The 26,443-nt window shown below is 41.8% G+C and overlaps 1 protein-coding gene, 1 long non-coding RNA gene and 4 other non-coding genes across 8 annotated transcripts; 5 read left to right on the top strand and 1 right to left on the bottom strand.

Moving 5' to 3' along the window:
- Nucleotides 1-3,552: 3,552 nt before the first annotated feature.
- LOC129069018 (uncharacterized) lies at nucleotides 3,553-6,685 on the top strand. Of its 2 annotated transcripts, none has more exons than XR_008528977.1 (5): nucleotides 3,553-3,836; nucleotides 5,169-5,265; nucleotides 5,555-5,638; nucleotides 5,940-5,991; nucleotides 6,441-6,685. It is a non-coding gene; the product is annotated as an uncharacterized LOC129069018 (long non-coding RNA). The 2 variants fall into 2 exon arrangements; XR_008528978.1 differs by lacking the exon at nucleotides 3,553-3,836 and adding an exon at nucleotides 4,202-4,381.
- LOC129069543 (small nucleolar RNA SNORA16B/SNORA16A family) lies at nucleotides 4,223-4,357 on the top strand. Its single transcript, XR_008529037.1, has one exon. It is a non-coding gene; the product is annotated as a small nucleolar RNA SNORA16B/SNORA16A family (small nucleolar RNA).
- Nucleotides 5,313-5,443, top strand: LOC129069492 (small nucleolar RNA SNORA44). The gene has a single exon (XR_008528997.1). It is a non-coding gene; the product is annotated as a small nucleolar RNA SNORA44 (small nucleolar RNA).
- LOC129069493 (small nucleolar RNA SNORA61) lies at nucleotides 5,666-5,785 on the top strand. Its single transcript, XR_008528998.1, has one exon. It is a non-coding gene; the product is annotated as a small nucleolar RNA SNORA61 (small nucleolar RNA).
- LOC129069504 (small nucleolar RNA SNORD99) lies at nucleotides 6,295-6,368 on the top strand. The gene has a single exon (XR_008529006.1). It is a non-coding gene; the product is annotated as a small nucleolar RNA SNORD99 (small nucleolar RNA).
- Nucleotides 6,686-7,586: 901 nt separating the features above from the next.
- Nucleotides 7,587-24,594, bottom strand: TRNAU1AP (tRNA selenocysteine 1 associated protein 1). 2 transcript variants are annotated; one of them, XM_054571512.1, is made up of 9 exons: nucleotides 24,481-24,594; nucleotides 23,844-23,941; nucleotides 19,701-19,800; nucleotides 18,979-19,031; nucleotides 17,429-17,560; nucleotides 16,321-16,440; nucleotides 12,684-12,846; nucleotides 12,431-12,464; nucleotides 7,587-8,009 (listed from the first exon to the last, which is right to left on the bottom strand). In XM_054571512.1, exons 1-9 carry the CDS (start codon nucleotides 24,505-24,507, stop codon nucleotides 7,873-7,875), a joined length of 864 nt encoding a protein of 287 aa, XP_054427487.1. In that variant the 5' UTR covers nucleotides 24,508-24,594; the 3' UTR covers nucleotides 7,587-7,872. The 2 variants fall into 2 exon arrangements, with proteins under 2 accessions (XP_054427487.1, XP_054427488.1); XM_054571513.1 differs by having other exon boundaries at nucleotides 12,684-12,843.
- Between the last annotated feature and the right edge of the window lie 1,849 nt (nucleotides 24,595-26,443).

Below are 26,443 nucleotides of genomic sequence, written 5' to 3'. Positions count from 1 at the left end.
AGGTGTTTTACTTTTTTAGAAACTGATAAACTGTTTTCCAATGTAGTTGTACTATTTTACAATCCCAAACACTGTATGAGTGGCAGTTGCTCTACCTTCTTGATATCACCTAATACTGTCATATAATTTTTAGCCATTCCGGCAGGTTTGTGGTGTTATCTTATTATAGTTTTAATTTGCATTTCACTAATGACCAATGATGTTGAGCATCATTCATGTGTTTATTTGCCACCTGTTTATCTTCTTTGGTGAGATGTCTTTCAATTTTTGGGCTATTTTAAAAAATTGAGTAGTTTGACTTTTTAGTGTTACATATTAAGCGTTCTTTATTTTCTAGGTAGAAGTCTCTTGTTGGGTTATATGTTTTACAAATATTTTCTCCCAGTGTGTCTCTTTCTTTTTATTTAATTAATGGTGTCATTTGAAGATCAAGAGTTTTAAATTTTGATGAAATGTAACTTAAGAGTTCACTATTATACTGGAGTTCTCAGCCAGTACTATAAAACTAGAAAAGGAAATAAAAGGCATCTAGACTGAGAAGGAAGAAGTAAACCTACCCTTATGCACAGACATGTAAAAAGTCCTAAGAAACTTACCAAAAAAATTGCTAGAATTAAGAAGTAAATTTAACAAGGTTACAGGACACCAGTCAATATGCAAAAATTAATTCTATATCTGTATACTAGCAATGACTATTTGGAATTTGAAATTGACAAGACTAGTACCATTTACAGTAGCATCAAAATATGCAAAACTTACGGATAAATTTGACAAAAGGTATACAGGATGCAACACCTATACACTGAAACTTAGAAAACACCACCGAGAGAAAGATGATCTAAAAAAATGGAGCCCTGGCTGGTGTGGCTCAGTGGATTGAGCGGTACCCTGTGAATCAAAGGGTCGCCGGTCAGATTCCCAGTCAGGGCAGATGCCTGGGTTGCAGGCACGGCCTCCAGAAGGGGGCGCTCGAGAGGCAACCACACATTGATATTTCCCTCTCTTCCTCCCTCCCTTACCCTCTCTAAAAATAAATAAATAAAATCTTTAAAAATATGTTTAAAACAAATCTTTAAAAAAAGATTGCAAATCTTTAAGTAAATAAATGGAAAGACATTCACCATTCTCATGGATTAGAAGACTCAACATCACTAAGATGTCAATTCTCCTCAAATTAATCCATAGATTCAATGCAATGCCAACCACATACAACTAGGCTTTTTAAAAAAAATACAAGTTAGCTGATACTAAATATATATATGGCTCTGAATAGCTAATAATTCTAAAATAATTCTGAAAAAATAGAACAAAGTTGGATGAATTTTCCTACCTGATTTCAAGACTTATTAAAGAGCTACAATAATCAAGAGAGTGCAGTATTGAGTACAAAAACAGACCTATATATATGGTCAACGGATTTTTAACAAAGGGGCCAAAGCAATTACATGGAAAAAAGAATCCTTTCAACAAATGAAGATGGAACAACTGGATGCCAAATGCAATAACATACCTTGACTCTTACCTCACACCATGCACAAATATTAACTAAAAATGAATCACAGATCTAAATGTAAGGGCTAAACTATTAAACTTCTAGAGAAAACATAAAACAATTTTAATGTCTTTGAGTTAGGCAAAGATTTTATATTATTTATTAAAAGATTTTTTAAAGGACACAAAGCACAAACGACAAAAATCAACATATTGGACTTTATCAAAACAAAAAACTTTTGCTCTTTCAACACTCTGGTGTGCTGAGAACGTAGTGCAGGGATCAAGGACAGAATCAGCGAGACTAGTTAGGAAACTACTGCTACCTTGTGGGTCAGCGGTAATGACATCAGTAGGGGTGGTTAAAACAGTGATTCTTGAAGCATCTTAAAGATGGAGAATACAAGGGTGAAAAAGGTGAGGTGACTAAGTAAAACAAACAAACAAAAAACCGTCATATATAACAGTATGGTGATTACCAGAGGGAAAGGGGTGGGGGCGGGAGGTAGAAAATAGTAAACGCTTGCGGGGCAGGGGGGGTGAGGCGCCGGCGGGAAACGGTGATGTCTTGGCTTAGGGTGGTGAACACTCAATACAATATACAGATGATGTATTATAGAATTGTACCCCTGAAACCTATGTATTTTTATTAACCAATATCAACCCAATAAATTTAACTAAAAAGAAAAAGATGGAGAATGCAGGATTTGCTGATGTATTGCACATGAGATGTTAGAGAAGGAGGAGTCCAGGGTCATTCCGCGAATTTACTGAGAAAGAGAAGAGGAGGTCTGGAGGAGGTAAGGCTGTGTTCTGAAAAGCCTATTTATTAAACATCCCAGTGAGATGTCAAGGAAGCAGCGGGATTTAACGTCTGGAGCTCAGGAGAAAAGTGGGGATGAAGACACACATTTGGAAGTCATCAGAAAGTTTCTTACCCTATTAGTCTGTTGCCTTCCTCATAAAATGGTAAAAATAGTAGTACCTACCTTTTAAAGTGCATGTACGGGATCGGAAAAGAAAAGTGCCTGTATGCATAAAAATTAATAGATTAAGCACAGAAGAGGTGCTTAATTCTTTTTTTTTTTTTTTTAATATTTACTTAGGGAAACATCAATTTGTTGTTCCTCTTATTTATGAATTCATCAGTTGCTTCTTGTACGTGCCCTGACCCAAGGTCTACCAGCGACCTTCGTATATCTGGAGGATGCTCTAACCAACTGAGCAACCTGGCCAGGGCTAGGCACTTAATTCTCGACAGCTACTATTTGTATATTGACCCTTATTATTCGATGGACAAAATATGCAAAAGGCACAATGATTATGAGCGTGGTCTCTGGGGTGGACTCCCCGATTCGGGTATCAGTCCTTCACTTGCTAGCTGTGTGATACATTTCCTCAGTTTCCTCATCTGTAAAAAAGGGCATAATTATAATGCTTATACATAGGGTTATTATGAAAAGTTGCTGAGGTAATCGAGCATAGTTTTCCAGTACTTACTACTCAGAAAAAGTACTTGCCTATTAGCGGAAGAGCATGCCTTGAACAAATAATACATTCATCCTATGTGCAATCAGTCGTCTCCTCCTGAGACAACTTCCCAAGACTCCTCTTACAAGACCTTACAGAGCCCTCCCCGAAACGCACTCAGTCGCTGACCCCATGAGGCTCACGGCGGTTTGACCGTAGCCCTTTCTTTCCCCAGCTTTGCCAATCTTCCCAGACTAAACTCGAGAGCACGGAGAGCTTGATTCCTTTGTAGGCCCAGGGTTCTGCGCAGGACGTTTAGGTGGTGTTGGACTAAGGGGAATGAAGTTCTTTATCCACTGATTACATCCTCCGCTCGGTTCCTCCACCCACTGTGAAAAGGTCCGCGCCCCTCAGGCACGTCGGGCTGGGAGCCTGTCGTACCGCTCCGAACCGGAAACTAAGGAACCGAAGCGACTATAACTCCCAGCGGTCCGTGCGGTGCGCAGCCGCAATCCTCGGGCGCGGCCGCGAGAGGCGGAGCCTATATATACTCCTGCTCGGGGGCAGGCTGTCCTTTCTTCAGACCGCCGAGTTCCTGGGTACTGGCGGTGAAGTAGGCCTGCTGCTGCTCCTCAAGCCCATCCTCTACCAGCGCTGCCTCCTGTACTTAGACGCCCTTAGCCTTCCCGCCTGGACTGCCTCCCGAGGCTGTAGGATGAGTGTGGCGTGGAGGAGCCCGGCCTCCAAGCCGGCTGAGGCCAATGTCCCGAGGGGCACGTGGGCCGCTTGCGCAGGAAGAGGGGCCGGAGACCTCGAGGGCCGCGCCCTTTCCCCCCGGCCCTCGGCTTGCGCAGCGGGGAGCTGGGGTATGATGGGTAAGTAGCGTGGGCTAGCGGCTGGGTGCACGGCCACTCTGCCTGAAGTGGCTTAATTTGGAGTAGGGCACGTGTTGGTGTCAGCCAGACCCTGAATTTCAAACTGCCTTCAACGCCCACAGCTACTTGCTGGGTTACCTTGGCAAGTGACCTCTTGAATTATCTGGCTGCACAACACATGTTACGCAGGGCGCCCTGGTGACTATTGAGGACAGGGTTTTCTGGAGGATGGGTTTTAGGGTCATTCAGGTGTAAGTGGTAATTGGGGTCTACAGGATCTGTTTTCCTTTGGTCTCCAGAATGACGAGTTTCAGTCGGCAATAATCGCAGGATTTAGGTGAGTTTTAGGGCTTTGCACAGCTTGGGCTGTCCTGTGACCAGCGCCCTGAGGCCCTTATCGAAGCTGCCGCTGCTTCCACATAGCTGCTGCAGTCAAAAAGGAGCCCAGAGTGACAGTTTTCCTTGACGGTCGCCGTTCTGTTTGCTGTAACTGATCTGCAACATTTTGGGAAAAGACAGTTTCTATTGTACCTGCAGTTTCTCAGGTATAAACAGACCTTTATTAAAATGTCCATGTTTCCGCAGACCAGCAGAAATGTCGATAGGGTGGCGATTTTCAACCAGTGTGCCACAAGAATTTTTAAAACATGCGATACCTGCCATGGCCGGTGTGGCTCAGTGGATTGAGTGCCAGCCTTTGAACTCTGACTTGATTCACTCAGGGCACAGGCCTGGGTTGTGGCCCGGGTTCCCAGTTAGGGATATGTGAGAGGCAACCTATGGATGTATCTCTTGCACACTAACGTTTCTCCCTCTTCTTCCCTCCCTTACCCTCCCTCTAAAAGAAAATGAAATTTTTTTTACGTTTAAAAAAAATCTTGCAGTATCTGACTCTTTAGTCAGGGGCACTGACCTCTTTTCCTTTAGATTGTAAATACAGTGGCAACAGTCAGCAACAAAAGTCATCAAGTGTGAATGAATCAAAATCAATTTTTTTGGTCACATTGGCAAAACATTTTTTTTCAGTGTGCTGTAGCATTTTAGTAATCCATGTGTACCATGAGATGAAAAGGGTTGAAAATCACTGTGATGGGTCTTGCATACAGCTTTCGCAAAGTAGCTTATTGAGGGGAAGATAGTATGGAGGGGCAGATGGGAGTGGGTTAGACATCTTAATGGGGAAATCCAGTGGGAAGTGGTGCAGATCTTGGTGATGCTTTGCATCATTGCCCTCAAAGGCTTAAGGCATCAGTACCAGGATCAAAGGCCAGGTAAACCTTTGATTCTGAAGACCAAATAAGATCATTCAGGACAATTGTGTTCTCATCTTAGCTGTTCCAGGTGAAGACAGCCAGATGGTTTAAATTGCTTTCTGGTGAGCGAGGACTCAAGCCATGGCAGTGATGGAACACAACCACCTCAGGACGTGGTAAGTTTCTTGTGGAGACAATTTGGCAACTACCTGGTGATTCAGTACAGCATGTTTCCAAGGGCTGTGGCTGGTTGTAGCCACAGGATCTCCAACTGCATGCGAGAGCAACCTGGAGAGACTTTGACAGCTCAGGTCAGCGTAATACCTGCAGCTGCCACTCGCCTTTCCTATAGTTTCTCAGGACCTGGACTTCCTTCTGTCTGAGTCTGGATGTTTCCATCAATTTCCATACAGATGGATATAGTGCATCAACTGTGGTTTAGAGCTTTCACTTTTTTTCCTGCAGGTTGCCACCACATTTCCTGGCAGGGTCTGGCACTGAAAAAGCTCAAGACATCAGCTTGTTGCTGCCCCTGTGCTTTAGAATAAGGTAAAGTTAGATCTTGAAGATAATCTGACCCTCCGGTTCCCTTTCCCATCGGATCTGAACACCGGTCTTGGTGGTCGTAAAAGGAGGAAAAGTAAAACTGAAGCTGGCCTCACAGCTCTGTAGCATGTGGGCTAGTTTCAAACAAACTTAAATTCTCTTTGAACTTGTTTCTTCCTCCCCTGTAAAATGAGATAAAGGGAAGAATGATGTGTGTGACTCTCTGGGCAGTTGGTATAGTGATTGCTGATTAATATTTCTGTATTTGGAAGGAAGGGACTTACCAGTGTCCTCCTTTTTTTAGATCTGTCATCAATAAGCTGTCTTCATCTATGATTAATGATCTACAGAGTTGGGTAAGTTGAATGACTGCCTGCCTTGTGTGCTATATTTATTAGCTGCCAGAGAACAAAAATTAATGTTTACAGAACGACTTGGTCTGTTAGGTTTGCCCATCCTAAGTCCACGAGCACATTCTGCTATGAGTAGAATGTAGCACAGGGGACAGCCCTGCATTTGGGGCAGCACAGACCGGTGTTCAGATGCTGTATAGTAACTTGAGCTCATGCTTCTTTGGGGAAACCTCAAACCACAGGAGATGGATTCGGTAGAAACAAGTAATACCGTCTAGTTTGGGGTGTTTGTTTTACTTTAGGGTGACTGGTCTGGGATGAAACCTAATCTAAGTGGACATCTGTGGATGATAAATGCGGATATGGGACTGAGACCAGCTCTTAGGAAGGTGCCTGGGTGGCGGTGATTGACTGGGGCAGTATTAACACACTGGCTTATACTTCCTTTTCAGGAGAGAAGCTGTATGAGAAGAAGCTAAGAGACAGGTGTGTGAGGGAGAGACTGGCTTCCTTGAACTAGATCCAGGCCAGAAGAGAGAATAAGTAACAGTAAATCCCCTCAGACCACCTCCCATGCCCCATCGCCCGCGGCTGGTTCTTGAAACCACCTTTGCCCACCCCTTATCTGGGGCTGGTCCCTACCTGCCTTGCCCTGCAGGGTGGAGGATTGTCTTAATAAACTCTTAATGTAATGAAATTGTCAGCCTCTTTCTTTGGACTTAGTCCCAAGAAATTTTCCCACCAAGTTAATTTTAGGTGAAAACAGTGACCTTGGTTGTTTTGTGAGTGCTGGTACCGTGGCTAAATACTTTGTAGACCCAAACTAAAGCATAGTCTCAATCTCTTGATTAAAAAAAGTCTGACCTCAGAAAGGACAGTATGATCAGTTCCATAATTGCAATTAGATGTGTTTTTTCCTGAGCCGAAGATTAAATCTTTGAAGGCTTTTGTGGTATGGACACTTTAACTCGAGTCATGTCTCCCCTGCGACCCCTTACCCCCTAAACAGCTCTGGCACAAAACTAAAATGCGATGCAGATTTCTAGCATAGATCCAGATTCTCCAGGAGGAGGGTCCTGGGTCCTGGAGATTGCAACATAATGTGTGGGTCTGCAGTGCATCCAGTGACTCCCGTCGTGTCCTGTTCCAACTGGGCTATGCAGCTTTTGTCCTCCAGCTGGAATAGTCTTTACTAGAGGCCAGACTTGAAGCGAATGTTGGAGGGGAGTGCTTGAATGGCAGGTGGAAACTGCCCCTATTTGACATACAGCAGATGATACATACATTCTGATCCCAGAGAACCATAAGGACTTAGATGGCCTGTCACCTGAGAATTATCCCTGGCTGTACTGAGTCATATGGTTAGTAATTATATTCTGATTAATAGTTCCAAACTGTCCTAATCTTCAGGAGTATCAATAACTAGTAGGTAAATGATTATTCAGAAACAAATTGGAAACTTGTTCAACCCTCTTCAACAGTGGATCCTTGGTTTTCAGACTGAAAAGGTCACTACATCAAGTGAAAGTAGCAGTGTTGGAGTAAAAAGTCATAATCTCAGGAAACTTGATTTAAAAATTTTAAAAAAAGGTTTTATTTATAGAGGGCAAGGGAGGGAGAGAAGGGAACATTTATGTGTGATTGGTGGCCTCTTGTTCGCCCCCACCTGGGGATCCTACCCATGACCAAGGCATGTGCCCTGACTGGAAATCACCTGCAACCTTTTGGTTTGCAGGCTAGTGCTCAATCCACTGAGTCACACCTGCCAGGGCTTGATTATTAAAATCTTATAAAACATTTCCAAAAAGGTAAAAGTACTTGAATTTTTTTTTAAAGGAGTCTTTTCTCCCTTCCACAGTCCATTCTGGCTGTCCTTTGTCCTGGCTACATCATGGCAGGGATCTCTGATGACACTGTGTCCAGGGGCTGCCAGTGACAATCCATCAGTGCATCATACAGCTCCTCACTCTGCTCCATAAACTCCTTGTTGGCCTCAGTCACATCCAACTGTGGCATGGGGTCTGGAACAGAAACAAGGCTACATTTAGGGAGCACCAAGGGGAAAAGCACTCAGCAGCCACAGACCTCAAGAGACTTAGGTTCAGTTCCTTATCCAGGGCCTCCTGTTTTCTAGGGCAATTTCCCTACTTGTGTCTGAGTTCCCTCCTAACTAAGCAGCTGATAGAACTGTCTTGCAGGGTTCCTGTGAGGATGGAAATAGGATAATAAGATGTGTAGTTAGTACTCAAAACATTGGTGACTGCTATTCCACACTTCTTGAAAGCTACACCTATACCTAGTCACATGCCCTGGATTTTCTAGTGTGGTTATACCAATTTTGGGCTTGGAAAATCTGATCCAAATTACTAAGCCCAAAGCACTATTCTTGAAGGAATATTACATAGCACTGCCCTGCCTGGCGTAGCTCAGTGGTTTGGGTAGCGTCCCACAAACCAAAAGGTCACAGGTTGAGTCTCAACCCGGTCAGGGCACGTTGCCTGGGTTGTGGGCCAGTTCCCCCAGTTGGGGGCATGGGAGAGGCAACCAGTCTATGTTTCTCTCCCTTCTCCCTAAAAATCTTTTTTAAAAAGAGAGTGATACATAGCACTGAAAATGAATCCTGGTGCACACAACTTGAATTTCAAATTGCATGAATGTTGTACATGAATGAAGTACAGTCAGTATGACTGCATTATATAAAGGCCCAAAACAGGTAAAACTAAACCATACTGTTCAGGCATACATATCTAAGTGATGAAAAGCTATAAAGAGAAGGAAGAAAATGGTTACCACAAGAAGTTTTGATTGGGGGAAGGATAGCTTCTGGAGGCTGGCAATACTCTGCTTGACCTAAATGCAGGTTTCACAGGCGATTACTTTATAATTACATGTTAAACTATGCATTTATTTTATGTACTTTTCCATGCATGTGTTATCTTTGACCAAAGTTCAAAAAAATTCGTGACGTAATATTTTATAGTTTTAGTCTTGTATTGGTTTAAAATGCGCGCACACACACCCATTCATTAAAACAGTTTAAAACTAACGGGAAAATTAAAGACCTAAATAAACATCCCATGTACTTGGGTTGGAAGGCAGTTTTGTTAAGATGGCAAAATTCCCTAAATTAATCTACAGATTCAGTGCAATTCCTATAAAAACTGCACCTACCTTTTTTTTTTTTAACAGAAAATGACTAGCTGATTATAAAATTTATATGGAAATGCAAGGAATCCAGAATAGGTGAAACAATCTTTAAAAAGAACAAAATCTAAGGATTTACACATCTCCATTTCAAAACTTACTGTAAAGCTACAGTAAGAAAGATTGTCAGTGGTCTGAGGATAGACATAGATCAATGTCTAGGAATCAAACCTATACATTTATAGTAAACTGCTCTTTCAGAAAGGTACCAAACAATTCAATGAGTAAATAACAGTTTTTTCAAAAATGGTGCTGGGTTAACTGTAATTATACAGCGTAGGGACAAAATTAGGTTTACAGTTCTGAGAACACAAAAGTTTATTCTTGTATTATTTATTAATTGTTGTACTGTTTTCCATATGAACAATTATAACCTACTTTTGCCCCAGCCTGTATGATATATGGTGACTATGTTAACTAGATTTATTGTGGTGATAACTTTGCAGTATATACATTCAATCATGTACATCTGAAACTAATACCTTATACAAACACAACTAATACAAATATGTATGTCAGTTATGCCTCAATTTTTAAAAGCTACCTTTATTTAACAAGTCATCTATTGGATATTTATCTGTACTGATGATTATCATTGGGAATAAAATCAAGTAAAATTACTGATTCAAACTATATAAACATAGAACTTTTAACAGTGTATTCTAATTTGTATTTGGTTATTAATTGTGTTATGGTTGAATTCTGTGTGAACTTGGCTAGGCCATGGTGCCCAGTTGTTTGGTCAACCACCAGTCTAGATGTTGCTGTAAAGGTATTTTGTAGATGTGATTAACACCTGTTACAGTGACTTTACATAAAGGGGATTATTATCCTCAATAATGAGGGTGGGCTTTATTCAACCAATTGAAGGCCTTAAGGCCTTAAACTGGTTTCCCAAAGACACTCTGCTACAATACCGCTGACATAGAAGCCCTGCCGGAATTTCCAGTTTGCTGTCCGGCCTTGTACATGGATACGTATAGCCTACTGGTTCTGTTTCTTTGGAGAATCTTGACTGACATAAAAGTATGTTTACATTTTTCTCGTGCTTTATCAGCCATTTGTGTTTCTTCTGTAAGTTACTCCCAGCTTTCTCACCTACTCTTAAGACTCCATCTCTACTCTCAAATCAGTCAGTGATGAATCTTTTCACATAAGTACTATGCCCACTTCTGCAAACAGAGGGATCTTTCTTTCTCTTGTAATTTTAATCTAAATTATGAGTTGGAGATTTGAGCATTTACAGAGGCTCCATGTGGAAAATGTTAACAGAAAGCAGGACCAGCCTGATTCCTCCACTCTGTGTAGGTAACAGTTACAGGAACAGAGTAAAGGGTTCGAGCAAGAGCAGGCCTTTGCATGTGCTGACTTCTAAGGACACATAAAAGCACCCTTCCTCATTCTAAAGACAGTCCGGAAGATGGCCTATGGAAGCCAAAACTACATAGAGAAGGGTTACAGTTCCTGTCGTGCATTGTGTGGTTCTCTTAGGTTAAAGTGGGAGGCATTATAACTCAGTGGTAAAGACTGCGAGTGAAGTCTAGGGCAAGACTGCAGAGGTTCCAAGACTGACTCTGCCTCTTGTACTAAGTTGCAACTTGCAACTATGTTGACCTTGAACAAGTAATTTAACTTCTCTACCTCAGTTTTCTATTCTATAAAAACCAAGATAATTGTAGTACTTACCTCAAAACTGTTGTGAAGGATAAATTAGTTAATACACGCAAAGTGCTTAGGACAGCGCCCTGAACGCAGTAAAAATCTCACTAACAGTTAGCTATTATTAAGCCTCAGTTTTCTTTTCTGTAGAAGAATGGGGATTATAAGGGTACCTGCCCATTAAAGGGTTGACAGGGAGCAGTGCGTAGCTCAAAATATGTTGGCTGTTGTTACACTACTAATGGATGAGAAAAACTGGAAAATCTCCAGTGACACACAAATAATACTATAATCAGGTTTATTATCTCTCTAAAAGGAAGGCATTTCCTGCAGGGAAGAACAAGAGATAAGTATAGAAAGACAGGGACTCCAGGCCTGACTTTGCCTAATTCACTCTGTGACCCTGAGCAGACCATTTGGGCCACCAGCTCCCCATCTGTCAACTGGAGCTCCTGTGTTCTGTCCAGCCTGCTCTCCAAGGTCACTACTATTAAATTCAGATGAGAGCACATAAGGAAAGCGCTTTAAAATGCTACAAAGTAAACAAGTTTGTTGTTTGCCTGAAGGTGATAGTTCCATTTTGCTTTGAGACCACCTTTTCCCTCTGTCTCTTTAAAGATAGTCCTTAAAATAGACTTACGTTTTTAATCTGAGTCTTTTTGTACACTAAAATTTTTTATTTATTTAGAAATCAGTTCTGATTTTACAACTATATTTATTTAGAACTTAATATCTGTTCAAAAATGTGTTGAAAAAAATTTTCATAATTTTTCAAACTTTAGAGAATCCCTTAAGTATTAATATCACATTTAAAAAATTATTCATTTGAATGTTAGCAATTTCTTCATTTTTACTTTTTCTTTTGTTAGATTCAATAAAATTATAAATACTTTAATAAAAAAATTAATAGCTATTACTAGGCAGCAGGATCAGCAGTGGTTTTCAGTTTATTTCATAATACTTTACTAATTTTCCAAAATTTCAGTTGTAACTATTACTTGAAAATGGGAAAAACATGCAATTTTATATACAAAATATTAAAACATGAAATAAAAAATGATTTTTACAAACTGCGAAATTCAAGGCAACAGTATTTTTTGCTGAAGACCTACATCCCAGGGTAAAATGCCACTCATCCGGGGAGTGACTGGCTACCTTCCTTGCCTACAGAGCTGCCTCCCCCGGGGCTCTCTGCGGTCTGCCCTCATACCTCTGGGTGACACACACACTTCTTACTGTAATTACGTGTGCACTGACTCTCTCATTAGAATGTAAGTTCCTCCACCCCTGGCCTGGTGGCTTAGTTGGTTTGAGTATCATCCCAATACACCAAGGTTGTGGACTCGGTCCCCGGTCAGGGTACACAAAAGAATCAACCACATGAATGCATAAATAATATGGAACAACAAATCGATGTTTCTCTCTCCAAAAATCAGTTGAAAAAAAAAAGTAAGTTTCTCCAGGCAGAATTCACCATGCATTCCTTCAGCATCTAGCTGAAGGCACGGTGCCGGATACATTATAAAGTATCACTGCATAATGGCTGACAGAGGGAATGAGTGACGGACTCCTTTCTTACCTTCTAATGCATCATCTCCGACTTCTTCATATGTCTGTCAAGAGACCAGAGAGGTGGGTGAGAAGGATGGTGAAATCCTGTCTCATGACCAGGATGGCTTATTTTTAATAAGAGGAACTAGGTTGCTCCATCTTTCCCCATTTTTTCCCCTGCAGCCCAACATCCTGTCCTTATCAATCCCATCCTGGAGAATGAGCCATGTCTCCAAAGGACGACATTATCCAAGACAGTTGACTTGCCAAATCACGCTTACCTGCATGGTGCTCTGTGTGTAGCCATACTGGGGATAGCTGTAGCTATAGCTGCCTGTGTTCTGGTCATAGCCCCACTGGGCATAGTAGTTCTGGTACTGCTGATAATACTGGTTGTAGCTGTAACTGTACATCTGACTATATTCCACTGGCTTCACACGACTCCTTAAATGAAGAAAGAACCAAAGATAAACAAATGTGAACGAACATGTCCATAACACTTATTAACTGAACAGGGACTGTTCTAAGTGCTTTACGCAGATTAACTGCATTTAATCCCCACAACAATCCTGCGTAGTAATTACAAATTAATTCTATTGTACAGATGAGAAAACTGAGGAACAGAGAGGTTACATAATTTGTCCAAGGTGACATAGCTACTAAGCGGTTCAATCAAGGCAGCCAGGCTCCAGAGCCCCTGCGTGAGAAGTAGGAGCTTTCAATGGCTGGGCTTGTCCCTCTCGCCAACCCTTGTTAGTGCTGACTTCTCTTCTCAAGATCTGGGGGGCCTGCTTTTTCACCAGCCACAAAGGCTCAGGTAAACATGGCCTGAAGAATCTGGATTTAGGATGACCTAAGAAGCATTTCAAACTATAAAATATCTAATTACCTCTTCCTCACAAAAAACTAAGAGAAGCACTCCAGCTGCCTTATTGCCATCGCTGTAGTCACAGCTACCGCTGACGGAGTAGCACTCAGGAGCTGCGCCGATTACTTTCCACGTACGGTCTCCTGTTTTAAGTCCTGCACAGCACTGTGACAGAGCGATTATGCATTATTCCCATATACAAATGAGAATATGTAGTCCCTAAAAGGTGATTTACCCAAGACCACACCACGACTGGAGCCAAATGTAACTCCAATGCTCACGCTCCTACCACCACACCATCATATACAGCACCTGGCCTGACAGACTCAAGACGTGTCTCCTATGTCCTGCATTTGCCAATCAGGGCTGAGGCCCAGGGTCAGTTGAGAGCTTGCTTATCCTGACTGCACATCTGTCCCAGCTGCTAACCAAAGACAATGTCAAGTCTGCAAAGGATCCACTGCTCTCAAAAAATGTGAAAAAAGCCCATGTGAGTAGGCTTTGGAAACAGGCCTGGGGTATGGCCAGGAGTCCCAGCTGACAGGAATCGAAGAACATAACTCAAGACATGACAATGCTCTTCCAGAGTCACTATACTCCAAAGGGCCAGAGTCTAGTGTAAGGGCACACCAAACATGCGTAGCTGATTTATAAGGAGAATTATAAGTCACACAGTGTAGGATGCACTACGTCCTCATGATTGGTGGTGCATTCTATCTCCCAGTGAAACCAAAGAGGAAACCACGCCATAAGGAGGAGGTGAACTTCCACAGAAATCCCCATCATAGGCACCACAGAATGCTCAAAGTCTGAATGAGTTCTCTCAAGTTCCTTGCAAGTTCAGTGTCTGCTTGGTGAGCAGGACTCAGCAAGAGCAGTTAGACAGGCTCCACATCTGATCACCTCCTGACAGGGTGGCTTGATGGTGTCAAACAGCAGAGGCTCCCCCAGTGCCAGGCTGAAAACTGACAACATGTTGCCTCTATGACTCCCCTCCCATGAATGTTTCCAAGGATGTCCACCCTGCTCCTGCCATGTTCAGGTAATCGAAGATGCAGTCAGGGTCGGTACATTCCTGATCTGTTTCTCCACACTCAGCTCTTACAGCCTAGCTCTCAAAGGGAACTCTTGTCTCCCTCCATTCCTAGAGCTTGAGAGCACCTCCCTGGAAACAGGCACCAAACACTGACAACATTCAAGGAAGAACTCATAGATATAACAATATAACCTCTGTGCAGAAGGGACTTTGTCAGAATATACAATAAAAAGAATTACCTGCAGCTGCTAAAAATATGATATGAAAAAGTGAGTGTGTATACTGAATAAACTGGGGGAAAAGAGCATTGCTATTGTAAAATGAATAAAGAAATAAATCCAGTCTGGGCTGGTGTGGCTCAGTAGATTGCGTGCTGGCCTGTGAACCAAAGGGTCACTGGTTCAATTCTCAGTTGGGCACATGCCTGGGTTGTGGGCCAGGTCCCTAGTTGGAGCATGTGAGAGGCAACCAACTGATGTATGTCTTGTGCATCAATGTTTCTTTCATTTTCTTTTTGAAAAAAATTATTGATTTTAGAGAGAGAAGGGAGATAGAGAAACATCGATTTGTTGCTCCACTTATTTATGCATTTATTGATTTTTTAAAACTTTTTTAAAAAAAGATTTTATTTATTTTTTGAGAGAGGGGAAGGGAGAGAGAAAGAGGGAGACAAACACTGATGTGAGAGAGATACATTGATCGGTTGCCTCTTGCGCACCCCCACTGGGGACCTGGCCCACAACTCAGGCCTGTGCCCTGACTGGGAATTGGACTCGCAACCTTTTGGCCCTTAGGCCAGCTCTCAATCCCCTGAGCCACACCAACCAGGGCTCTCTCCCTCTGTTTCTCCCTTCCTGCCCCTCTCTCTAAAAATAAATAAATATCTTAAAAAAAGATAAAAAGAAATTTACAGTATGTAAACTGACCCATATGTAGTATGTGTATGTGTATCTATATATCATTAATAGCTATGGAGAAGCCTGGAAACAAACTAAAAAATTATAATTAGTCATTTTAGGGTAATGAGGAAATCTCTTTTAAATAGTTTCTTTAATATTGTTAATATTTATATATATAATAGAGTTAGAACAAATAAAACTTTGGGGAGGGGCAATCACTCAGGCTGATCTTCTATGTATTAAAAACAGTTATACCATAAAGAACCTCCAAATCTTTTGGTGCTTTAAAAAACATGGCCACCTCGAAGTCCTGCCCTAAGAATACAGACGATCTTGTACTCTTGACACAGTTTCTCAGTCCTGACATTGCTGACTTGCAGTGGAGGGAGGAGAACAGGTCGGTGTCTGCGGTGGGGGCTGTCCTGTGTGTCACAGGATGTTTAGCAACATCTCTGGCATCTATTCATTAGATGCCAGTAGCACCTCCCCCCACCCCAAGTTATAGCAACCAAAATTGTCTCCAGATGTTGCCAATGGCCTCTGATGGACAAAAATCGCCCCTAGCTGAGAACTACTGCTTTGGCCAAAGGGTGGAAGATTCTATGGAGAGAAAAGTTGTCTCACATCTGAGTGAGAAACCTGCTTGGAGTTGTTATTATCTGCCCAGCATGACAGGTATAATAGTGATGTATATACTATTCTATGGAGTGTTCGAATCATTAATTCTTAGGCATTCCCACAGCATGGAACATTCACAGGTTTGTAGGTTTCACTGATATAAATAAGGCTAAAATTGGGTGTTTTTTCCTTCTGCTCAATTCTTACTGCTCTTCTAGCACTGCTATTAGCTATGTCCAAATGTATCTGTCTCCCCCAGCTACAGCTCTGCTCCCAACCGTAAGCTTCTGGAGGGGCAGGGTTTTGCTCATTCATCTCCACTACCCAGCAAACAGCCTGGCGAATATCAGGCTTTCTGTTGTGGGCTGAACCGGAGCTCCCTGTAGCCTTCCACCCAGCATGGGGATGCTCTGATCATCAACAAACAGGTGAGGAGTGCGCAGGTGCGGGGGGTCAGTCCAGAGGCCCTCAACCTTCCCTGCCAGCACAGGACTCACGCTTTAGGGATTGCCACGCTCAGCCGCACTGGTTTAGACCCCAATCCTACTGCTCCTTGGCACTCTGTCAGGGCTCGCTTCTGTTCCAATTCATCTGTGAATTTCACAAAACCATAGCCCCTGCAGGAAAAAAACAAAACAAAACCACACACGCTATACAGATCACAGATGAGATAAAGGTAAAGTCTAAGAATGGGAAAGGGGCTGAAAGGGATAGAAAGAGTTCATCAAACTATGCGGGCAGGCGTGCCGCAGAGCGACGCGAGAGTCAAGCTTGGAGGGTCCCGAGATCTGTCAGAATCCCCACTCTCAGTTCACCACTCTCTCTACACCTTCAGGGATAAGGCTTTTGCCCAAACAGTAGCTTCCCCCCAAATCTACTAGAAAATATTATTATCATTACAGTAACAGCAGTAGTAATAATTGTAAAAAGTTCCTTCAGCAAATATTTACTGAGTCTACCTGTATGCCAGGTATTGTACTGGGCACTGGGACTCAGTACTGATCAGCAGACAAGTTCTTGATCTCCTGAACTCATACTCTACTCGGGGGAATAAAAGAATGACAGCTAATTTTTAATGAGCACTTCTTATTTCCCAGACACTGTGCTGAGCATTTTTCCAGGGTTATCTCATTGAATGGTCCACAATTTGATGAATATCCACATTTTACTGAAGAGGGAACCAAGGTTCAGAGAGGTTTCCTAATTTGCCCAAAGTCATAGTAGAAGCAGGATTCAAATCCAGGTCTGTCAGACTCCCAAAGAATGAGCTTTAAAGAATGTTACTCCACTTTTGGAGTAACAATAATAAATAAAAGAGCAAACATCTATAAAGCATTTCTATTGTTTTCTTTATATTACATCATTTAAACCTTAAATTTGCCCCTGTGGGCAGATACTACAGAGGAGGCAATAGGGTCAGAGGTTCAGTAACCTGTCTCCTGCACTATCCCTGGCCAGTACTGGAGCCAGGGATCAACCCAGGCAGTTTGGCTCCAGAACCTGTGCTCTTAGCTATCATACTACATGGCCTGTCTGTACCACCTCAATCTATGAGGAAAATGCTGAAACTAATAGGGTAAGCATCAATAACAGGTAAGGCCTTACTTAGACACGCCCGTCTGGTCCAAAACCACCTTGCCTCCCCGACAGGAGGGGTAGACTTTGACGAAGAATTCATACAGCATGCCATCATCCACATCTGGGGTCAGGTCCCCCACAAAGAGGGAGTACTCAGGGCTGAGAGGAGAGAATAAGATTCAGAGACAAGACCTTTGTTCTGACGAGCTCTTTTGGCCTGTTCTATGTAAAACTCATCTGGGCCTTTTTAGGGAATGACACATCTGAAGGGTCCTGAACCAGGCCCTAATTCGTTCCATTTGGCAGTCCTGGCAGAAGAGGTATGAAGTAGTCCCCTGACCCACCCCTGTTCTACATCCACTGCACAAGGCCTTTCTGGCTTCAAAGATTACATGCATACAGAGGGGGGTCAAGGTCAGAGGTACTCAGAACACAAAACTAGTTGTTCTGTAGTCATTGAATATTTTTAATTTAAATGGTGAAAGACAGAGAGAGAGGGAATGAGAACTGGACGTTCTCTACTAGAGACCTACAACCTAGCTAAAACGCAATCCGCCAAATTTTGGGACAGGGGTTACCAAGCTTTTTCTGTAAAGGGCCACGGTACCTATGGTCTCTGTCATTTTTTTCTTGGTCTGTTTTCACAAACCTCTAAAAATGTAAAAACCATTTTTAGTTCACAGGTGATACAAAGCAGGCCACAGTTTGCCAACCCTTGTTCTGAAGCAATTCTTTAAAAAATTTTTTACATAAAAAAAAGAACAAGCAAACTCATTATTATTTCTTTATTTCAAGTATGATACATATTCCTTGTGTAAAATCAGAACACACAAAAAGACAAAGGAAAATTACCAATAACTCAACCACTCAAAGGTAATCAATGAACAGTTTGATATATACTTTTTCCTTTGTCTTCTTATTTCGAATTTACAGAGGATGGATATGATTTATTTGTTTTGTTTCTAGCATTTTTTTACTTGTAAGAGCCAAATCTTCACATGTCACTACTCTGCTACAGCGTGGCTTATTAGTGTATACATCGTACTCTTACTAATAAACATATTGTAATTTAAACCACTTCCCTATTACTAGACTGGTTTTCCCCCAATTTTGTCCACTATACATAGTATTTCAATTAACACCTTCAAGACAAATCTTGCACACATCATGAATAAATTCTGAGGAGAATTATAGGGTGAACGGGTACAAATCTTTCTAAAGCTTTTGATATATTGTTAAAGTTTTCAAAAGCAACCTGAAATGCTGAATCAAATTACCAGTATATTATACAAGCCCACTGTTATGGAATAAAACCTCAACGCCGTGGGGAGTAATGGGGTGGAAGGCTAGAAAGAGACCAAATATAGAGAAGTCATAGGCCTCAACATGAAGCATACTGGGAAGCCCCACCAATGGGGAACGAACAGGAAAGTGTTGTCCTTCAGGAGGGAGGCCAAGTGGAGCCAAACTCAACTCCCGATCGTCCTCTTTGGTGGCGGCCTACACAGTGATGCACTTTGTTTCTATCTAGACATGTCCTGGGGCTTGAAGCTACCTTGGCGCTACTCCGTACTTACCTGTTATCTGGTTGTTTCCCGTAAGTGGCATAATTCAGTTTAAAACGTTTTGCCTGGAAATTTAAAAACAAGCAAACTAAAACAGAGAAAGGTGTTTCAAGAGTCAAACAATATTTGAAAAAAACTGAAATAAATTACCTTGGCCAAAACATCTCCCCCTCTCTACCTCAGCTCTTTCTCCTGTATAAAATGAGGGGGTTGCACAGATGACCGCTAAGGGCACTGCCAGCTCCATGGTTCTATGAGCCCAGGTGTGCCAGCTTGGTGCAGCTGTAAGCTAAGTAACTGTGGGAAGAGCAGAATGTAACTCTCTTGAAATGTGTCCTCACTACTGCCAGCCTGTTCCACTTTCTCAGTCAGGCAAGAGGTGTAGTTTCAAGTCTTCCATTAAGGGAGGCAGTGGCGCAGAATGGAAAGGGCATGGATTTCAGAGTCAACCAATCTTCAGTTTGCATCCTGGTTTTGCCACTTACTACCTGTTTTGCCTTGGGCAAGTTATTCCACTTCCCTAAGCTTCAGCTTCCCAGTCTGCCAAAGATAACAATGCCTACTCTTCAGGGTTATAGAATTAAATAAAATAACATAGCCCTTGTAGGGTAGCTCAGTTGGTTAGAGCATCGTCCCCATAAAAAAATAATATAAATATATAGTAGGGATTTAATAAATGTTAGTTATCGATAACAACAAAAATGGCAACATCATCATTATCTAAGTGTCCTTACAGGTGTGGCTCCTGGAAGGGGTTTCCCATTAATTTTATGCAAACACTTCTCAGCTGTGGCCAAATCTGCAAATTCTACAAAACAGTAGCCAGCTGGGATCCTGGAAAGAGAGAAGACAGAGAAAGAGAATGGTTTAAGATGTAGTTCCCACATGTGAGACTGAGTCTTGGCCTGAAGGGAGGGAAAAATCTTTTTCTAATCAGACCTCATACTGTTTTTGTTCCTTGACTAATTCCAGTTCAGAATTAACTTACAAATATAAGACTGTTAATCTGGGCCAGCCTCAGATTTAATAAACATTTATGTACTGTTTTACCTGTGAAGTACTTTTGCCTTCAAGAGTTTACAGGAAATATGAGGGATAGAACAAGTAAAACACAACCACAAGGAGAAACAAACAAATCCAGAATATAGGACCAGAGTCCAGAATATAGGACCTTAGGTAAGACAATTAGTTTCACCTCTTCAAAAAGTCAATGTTTATGAGAAAAGAAAGAGGTAGGCTTTTTACACTAAAAGGAGACAACAGACCAAGGAACTAAATGCAATGCAGGATCTGATTGGATCCCAATTCATTAAAAAATAAACCAGCTCTGGCCAAGTAGCTCAGTTGCACCAAGGCTGCAGGTTCAATCCCCGGTCAAAGCACATACAAGAATGAACCAATAAACGCATAAATAAGTGGAACAACAAATCAACATTTTTCCCTGTCTCTCTTTCTCTCTCTCCCCTGCCTTCCTCTCTAAAAAAAATTAAATAAATAAAAATCAATAAATTTAAAAATTTTAAAAACAAAAACGCTAAAATAGATAGTCTGGGGACAATTATAAAAATTTAAATGTAGACTGGCCATTATATGGTATATCATTGTTAATTTTGTTACTGTGATATGAGCATTGTGGTTAAGAGAATGTCTAGTTTTTGGCAATGTATGAATAAATATTTAAAAGTTAAGTGTCACATGCCTGCAATTGCCTCTCGTATGGTTCAGCAAAAATAAATCACCTATCTACCTATATCTATCTTTCTAAAGATAGACTTAGGTAAATAGGGAAAATATGGCAACATGTTAACAACTGTTGAAATTAGGTGGTAGCTGTATGATTGTTTATTGTACTATTCTTTGTAGTTCTGTTTTAAAATGTTCATATTTAAACTTTTTTTTTAATCACCTCCACAGGCCAGGCTGATATAGAGTTGGAGAACATGGTTTCTACCCTCAAGAAACTTATCATCTAGTTAGACAGAGAAAGTAAACCCATGGACCTTACCTACTGGGGGATATCTGTGAGATTTCTGGTGTTCTAATTTTGATAGCAGTCATTGAGAGACATAAGGAGGAGGATGTCGCTATATTCTCTGACATCTCTTCCTACTATGAGATACTAAAAACTGTTAACTTCCTTAACATCAACCTTAAAGCTATTACTAGTGAAAGAATCCAAACTTTTCTGGATATACTACTTTAGATCTTCAGTTCAGATAACCTGATAGACACAAAACCAAGAGGGTATGGGCAAGAGCAGGAACTGAGCCCAAGGATCACAGAGCAGAGTCTATGAGCTCCATTAATGTTTGCTGATGTTAAGAAAAATGGTGGGCCAAATCTGTCTTGTGTGTGCTGGAGCCTTAAGGCTCACAGACATAAAGATCACCACCTGTAAGCGCACCCACTATGCGCCGGGCCTTGTGTCAGCCACTTCACATGTACCATCTTGTCTGATCCTCACATAACTGTTGGATTATGGGTATAAATGGGTATAATATTATATTCTAAACACATATGGGTATATATGATATACATAAATGGGTATAATATCTAAGCATTATACCCATTTAGATGAGAGGACTATCCAATATGCCTTAAAACACACAGCTGGTATGTGCCAAAGGTTGGATTTGAATTCAGAACAGTGTGACTGCATCCTTTACCTATTTTATTATGAAAAATTCCAAACATAAAAACTGAAATAACTGTACAGCACTCATATATGTACAACCTACAATGAGCATTTTGTTATACTATTTTTATTATTTTTTTAAATGATTTTTTATTTAGCTCTGGCTGGTGTGGCTCAGTGGATTGAGCACCAGCCTGTGAACCAAAAGGTAGCTGGTTCGATTCCCAGTCAGGGCACATGCCTGGGTTGTGGGCCAGGTCCCCAGCTGGTGGCATGGAAGAGGCATCCGATCGATGTATCTCTCACACATTGATGTTTCTCTCCTTCTTTTTCTCCCTCCCTTCCCCTCTCTCTAAAAGTAAATAAAATCACTAAAAAAAAAAAAAAAAAAGAGAGGGAGGAAGGGAGAGAGAGAAACATGATGGGAGAGAAGCATCGACTGGTTGCCTTCGTACACACCTAGACTGGGGATCCATGCTGGGACCAGGGACCGCATGCTGGGATCAGGGATGAACCTGCAACCTAGGCATGTGCCCTGACCAGGAATTGAACCTGTAACCTTTCAGTTACAGTACAATATTCCAACAACTGAGCCACACCACAGCACACTAGCCGGGGCTCTTCTTGAAGTAAAAAAAATTGTGGTTAAATACATAAAACATAAAATTTATCATTTTAGCCATCTTTAAGTGTACATTTCTGTGGTGTGAAGTACAACAACTTGTGCAACCATTGACTACATTTTTTAATGTTGTTTTTAAAAATTTTTTCTTTAATTTTCTTTTGGCAGCAATGTTTTTTTAAGCACTATGCTCTACTGCATATTATTTTCCCTTAAGTCTTATCTTTTCCCCTTATTATTTCTGGTCTTGGTTTTTAAATTTACATTGATTTATTTTATACATTTTTTAAAAAAGTTAATCTTTATTGTATTTTTTTCTGTAACCATTTAGTCCACTTATACCCTCCTCCCCCAATTTACACAATTCTTGTAAGCCACTTCAAAGTCTTTGCCAGATGAGGCAGGATGTAAATGCAGTGTGTCCATAAGTACTGTAAGAAACAGCAGAATTTAGTAATCATGGCTAGAAAATGATAGTTCCAAATTTTATTTCAATAAAGATTAAAATGTGAGAGCTTATGTCAGTGTTTAAAATGATAGAAAGCATTACAGAATAAATTTTCATACTAGAGCTCATTATCTGGAGTTTTCTGTCTACAGGAGCAAACAAAATAGTTATGCCAGCATGATCCACCAGTCAGAAAGTCAGTCCCTGGCCATTTGGCTTCTGAATACACAAATCACCTGTCATCCAAAGTCAGAGCTGATTATACTTCATACCTCGCATCTATATGCTCAATCATTTCATGTTTTAGCAAGTTGTTTTAGTAGAGGACTGGCACACAGTAGGTGCTCAAGTAACCACTGTCAAATTGATAGAGGAATCCTCCCATTTCTAACTAGAACCCTAAAGAAAACTAACCCCCAAAGAGAAAGAAGAAACTGGAGGCAATAGAACACCACCACCTGAAAATATTCTCTGTATTGTTTTGTTTAACTACTTATTATCTCATTCTCCCACTAGAATATAGTAAACTCCATGAGAGGAGAGACTATGTCTGGCTTGTTTCATGGGAATCTAGAACAGCAGTACATAGTAGAGTCTCTATAAATAAATTTTTAAATGAATGGCTTAAGAGTTAAAGGCACTCATGGCTTTGAGGGCAGAACTGAATGAGTCCCTGCTTGTCATCTAATAGCTGTATAACTTAAAGATAGTCATCAAGTTTCTCTAATAACAGTACTTCGCTCAAAAGTTTTTGTGATTTTAAAAAGTGACTTTAAAGTGTTTATTATCTAACAGATAACCTGTTTATATTTACAGAGCATATACCATATGCAGACACTCTTCTAAGGGCTGACTATGAATTAACTCATTTAATCTTTACCATAACTCTACGAGGTAGGTGCTATAATCATTTTCATTTTTATAGTCAAAGTGAAGTAGACGGACAGGTTAAGTAACTTACCAAAGGTCACACAGCAGACATAGCTTTCAAACACAGATTGGCTCCAGAATGCATACGCTATACTTCCTCTCAATAAGCCCCCAAATTCAGCTTTTATAACATAATCACCATTATTAGGGGTGAGAAGCCCTGACTCTCTGCGATGTTTACATTCACCTGAATGACACCTGCAGCATAATTAAGGGAGAACTGAGATGATGGAGAATCGTACCCAGTGAGGCGGTTTCGGATAATTTTGACGCTCATCACGGTCTCCCCCATGGTGGCAAAGGCTCTGGAGATGAAGTTCTCATCCATGTAGGGCTCCAGCTGCGTAAATACAAGGGCAGAGCCATTCAGGCCAGCAGGCAGGCTCCGCATGTCCGCCTCCAGAGCCCCTTCCCCTCAGCCCAAGGTTGGCCACACAGTGCGGGCTGCGGTGAGGGGGTGTGGCCAGGTTTTCATCTGCAGAGTGGTCTGAACCCCAGCTCCCACCTTTCCAATCCCTTGTATCCCTTCCTTTTATATGTGCTGCTTTTAGGGGGCCTCCCCGTGGATTTCGGAACCCCACCCCTGCAGGCTTAAAACCAAGGAGCCCCTCAAAATCCTTGGGATTACTCTCATGCTCACTCCCCAAGAAGCCTTCCTTTCCCCTCCATGAAACCAGGCAGGGCCCCAGGACCCCTCCCCCTCAGACTCAGCTCCCACCCGTGGATGCTGGGACCCCGCTTCTGTGTCACTCAAAAGAACTCCCCTTCCTATTAACTTTCATATTTTTGGGATTGGAGGATGCCCTCCCCTTCAAACCCTCCCTCCCTGATGACACTAAGATTCCTCCTCGTCGGACCCGGACGGCCCCTCTCACTCACGTCGCCCATCCACAGGCTGGCCGCCATGCCCGCGCCCGGACCCGGACCTGAACCTAGCGGGCTGCGCCCCGCTGGCGCGCCAGTACCCCTGTCGAGGACGCCCACGGAGCATGCGCTTACGACGTCTTCTGCGCACGCTCCGAAACTTGGCGCCCAGGGCAGCGCCAGCTGCTGCGGCTCTGGGTTCTTCCGGCGACCGTGTTACTGGGCGGGACGCAGAGCTTCCGGATCCCTGCAGGCGAATTCTGGTTAGAGTCTGTGGCACGGTTACTCGGTAACTGGCTTTCTCGGTTTTTTTTCTAACTTTGTGTATTTAAGCACACATGCGTACATACAACATTACGGAAGTAATATCTGCTCATTGTAAAAACTTACAAATACAGGCTTTTTTTTTTTTAAAGGTGAAAGGCCCTTTGGGAGCCCGGATGATCCCATTCCACTGAGTATGTCCTGTCAGCCACCCAGTTCGCAAGATAAGAGATTTTTGTTCCAGCTGGAACGGGAGTCCCGTGTACAGCCCTGCTTGGGCGTGGAGAGCGTTAAAGGCAGTGTAAATTGGGGCAACCTTGTCATCTCAACCAGTCAATCTCCAAGTCTTGTCACTCCACTTTTTTGAGCCCCACCTGCCCCAGAACAGTGCCATGCCCATAAAAGTGCCATGCCCGTAAATACGATTTCGATGACTAAATAATTCTCAGTTTGAGTGTCCCGGGCCAACGCCTCACTTTAGTGCCCATTTCTCAGAATGGAACGTTTCTGTTGGCAGTTGTTTTCTCCCATACCAAATGCTTGAGGACCACTTTCTGGGGCTCCTTCCCACTGAACTGACGGGCCATTGAGGCCCTTATACAACCTAAGTTTGGGGTGTTGGGTCCCTAAGGAAAAAACACTCATTGGCCTGAAAACGTGAGATTCAACGAGTTGCCAAATTCCCAGCTTTATCTTACCCCCTGTTAATAGTAGTGTAATGGTTGGGTGCTTTGGCTGTAGATTCAAACAAACGGAGCACCAATCCCAATCCATCCGCAATTATTGTGGCAAGTTTTTTAACTTCTCAAGTTAATGTGAATACTACTAGTGCTTACTTCAGAGGGTGTTGAGGCCTTCAGATTGTAACATATCGATATATTTAGTCGTTTGCTAGTGCCTGTTGACTTACTATTTTTAAAATATGGTAAATTTAAAAATATTTATTCTTAATTTAGAATATAAGCGTCATCAGACAGGAATCTTTGTACATTTGTTTCTAATCAAATTCCTACAATGTTTGGGATATGCACTAAAAAAGTATTTGCTGCATTTATGTCATAAACAGCAGTCCCTTACCCCATTTTTCTTACTCCCAGCTGTCACTCTAGTGGGGCAATAGTTTCCAAATCTTTTCCCTAGAATCAATCTGCATATTTCCAAATAACATACTTTCTCTTCAGTTTCAAATATTTTAAACTACCCTTCCTATATACACACTTCTCCATCTTCTGACAAAATTTTTGTCAAAGCAGTATTGAACACTTACGTTATTACTTTGTCAACATTACGTACAGCTGAGCCATATGGGGTACGATGACTACAATTATTTTGTGGTTAACCAATCCAGGTTGGAGGATGGGGGAAGAAAAAATTGAGTACTTGGTGTGACTAAATTAACTCCAGGAAATTAAAAAAAAAAAAAAAGTGCAATAGTCATAATAGCAAAGACTTAACAGAGCACATACTATGTGCCTGACACTGTTCTAATGTAAGGCAGCAACACAGAGTTTTATAACTCTTCCATGCAATACAAGGAAAAGCAATTGAGGTGCCAGGCTCAGGTAAAGGCTGATTTACATTCCAGCCTAGCCTGCATACTTACTTTAAGCAAGTCACTTGAACTCTCAGGGACTGTTCCCTGAGGGACAGCAATTGCTACTTTCAAGGGTTGATGCGAAGATTAAATAAAATATTATTGCCTATAAAGTGCTCA

The sequence above is a fragment of the Pteronotus mesoamericanus genome, unplaced genomic scaffold (genome assembly GCF_021234165.1).
Source record: "Pteronotus mesoamericanus isolate MK-2021 breed Mesoamerican mustached bat unplaced genomic scaffold, CSHL_Meso_final contig_221, whole genome shotgun sequence".
Classification (NCBI taxonomy): Eukaryota; Metazoa; Chordata; class Mammalia; order Chiroptera; family Mormoopidae; genus Pteronotus; species Pteronotus mesoamericanus.
The sequence above is the reverse complement of the archived record's forward strand: the minus strand, read 5'-3'. Positions and strand labels throughout refer to the sequence as shown.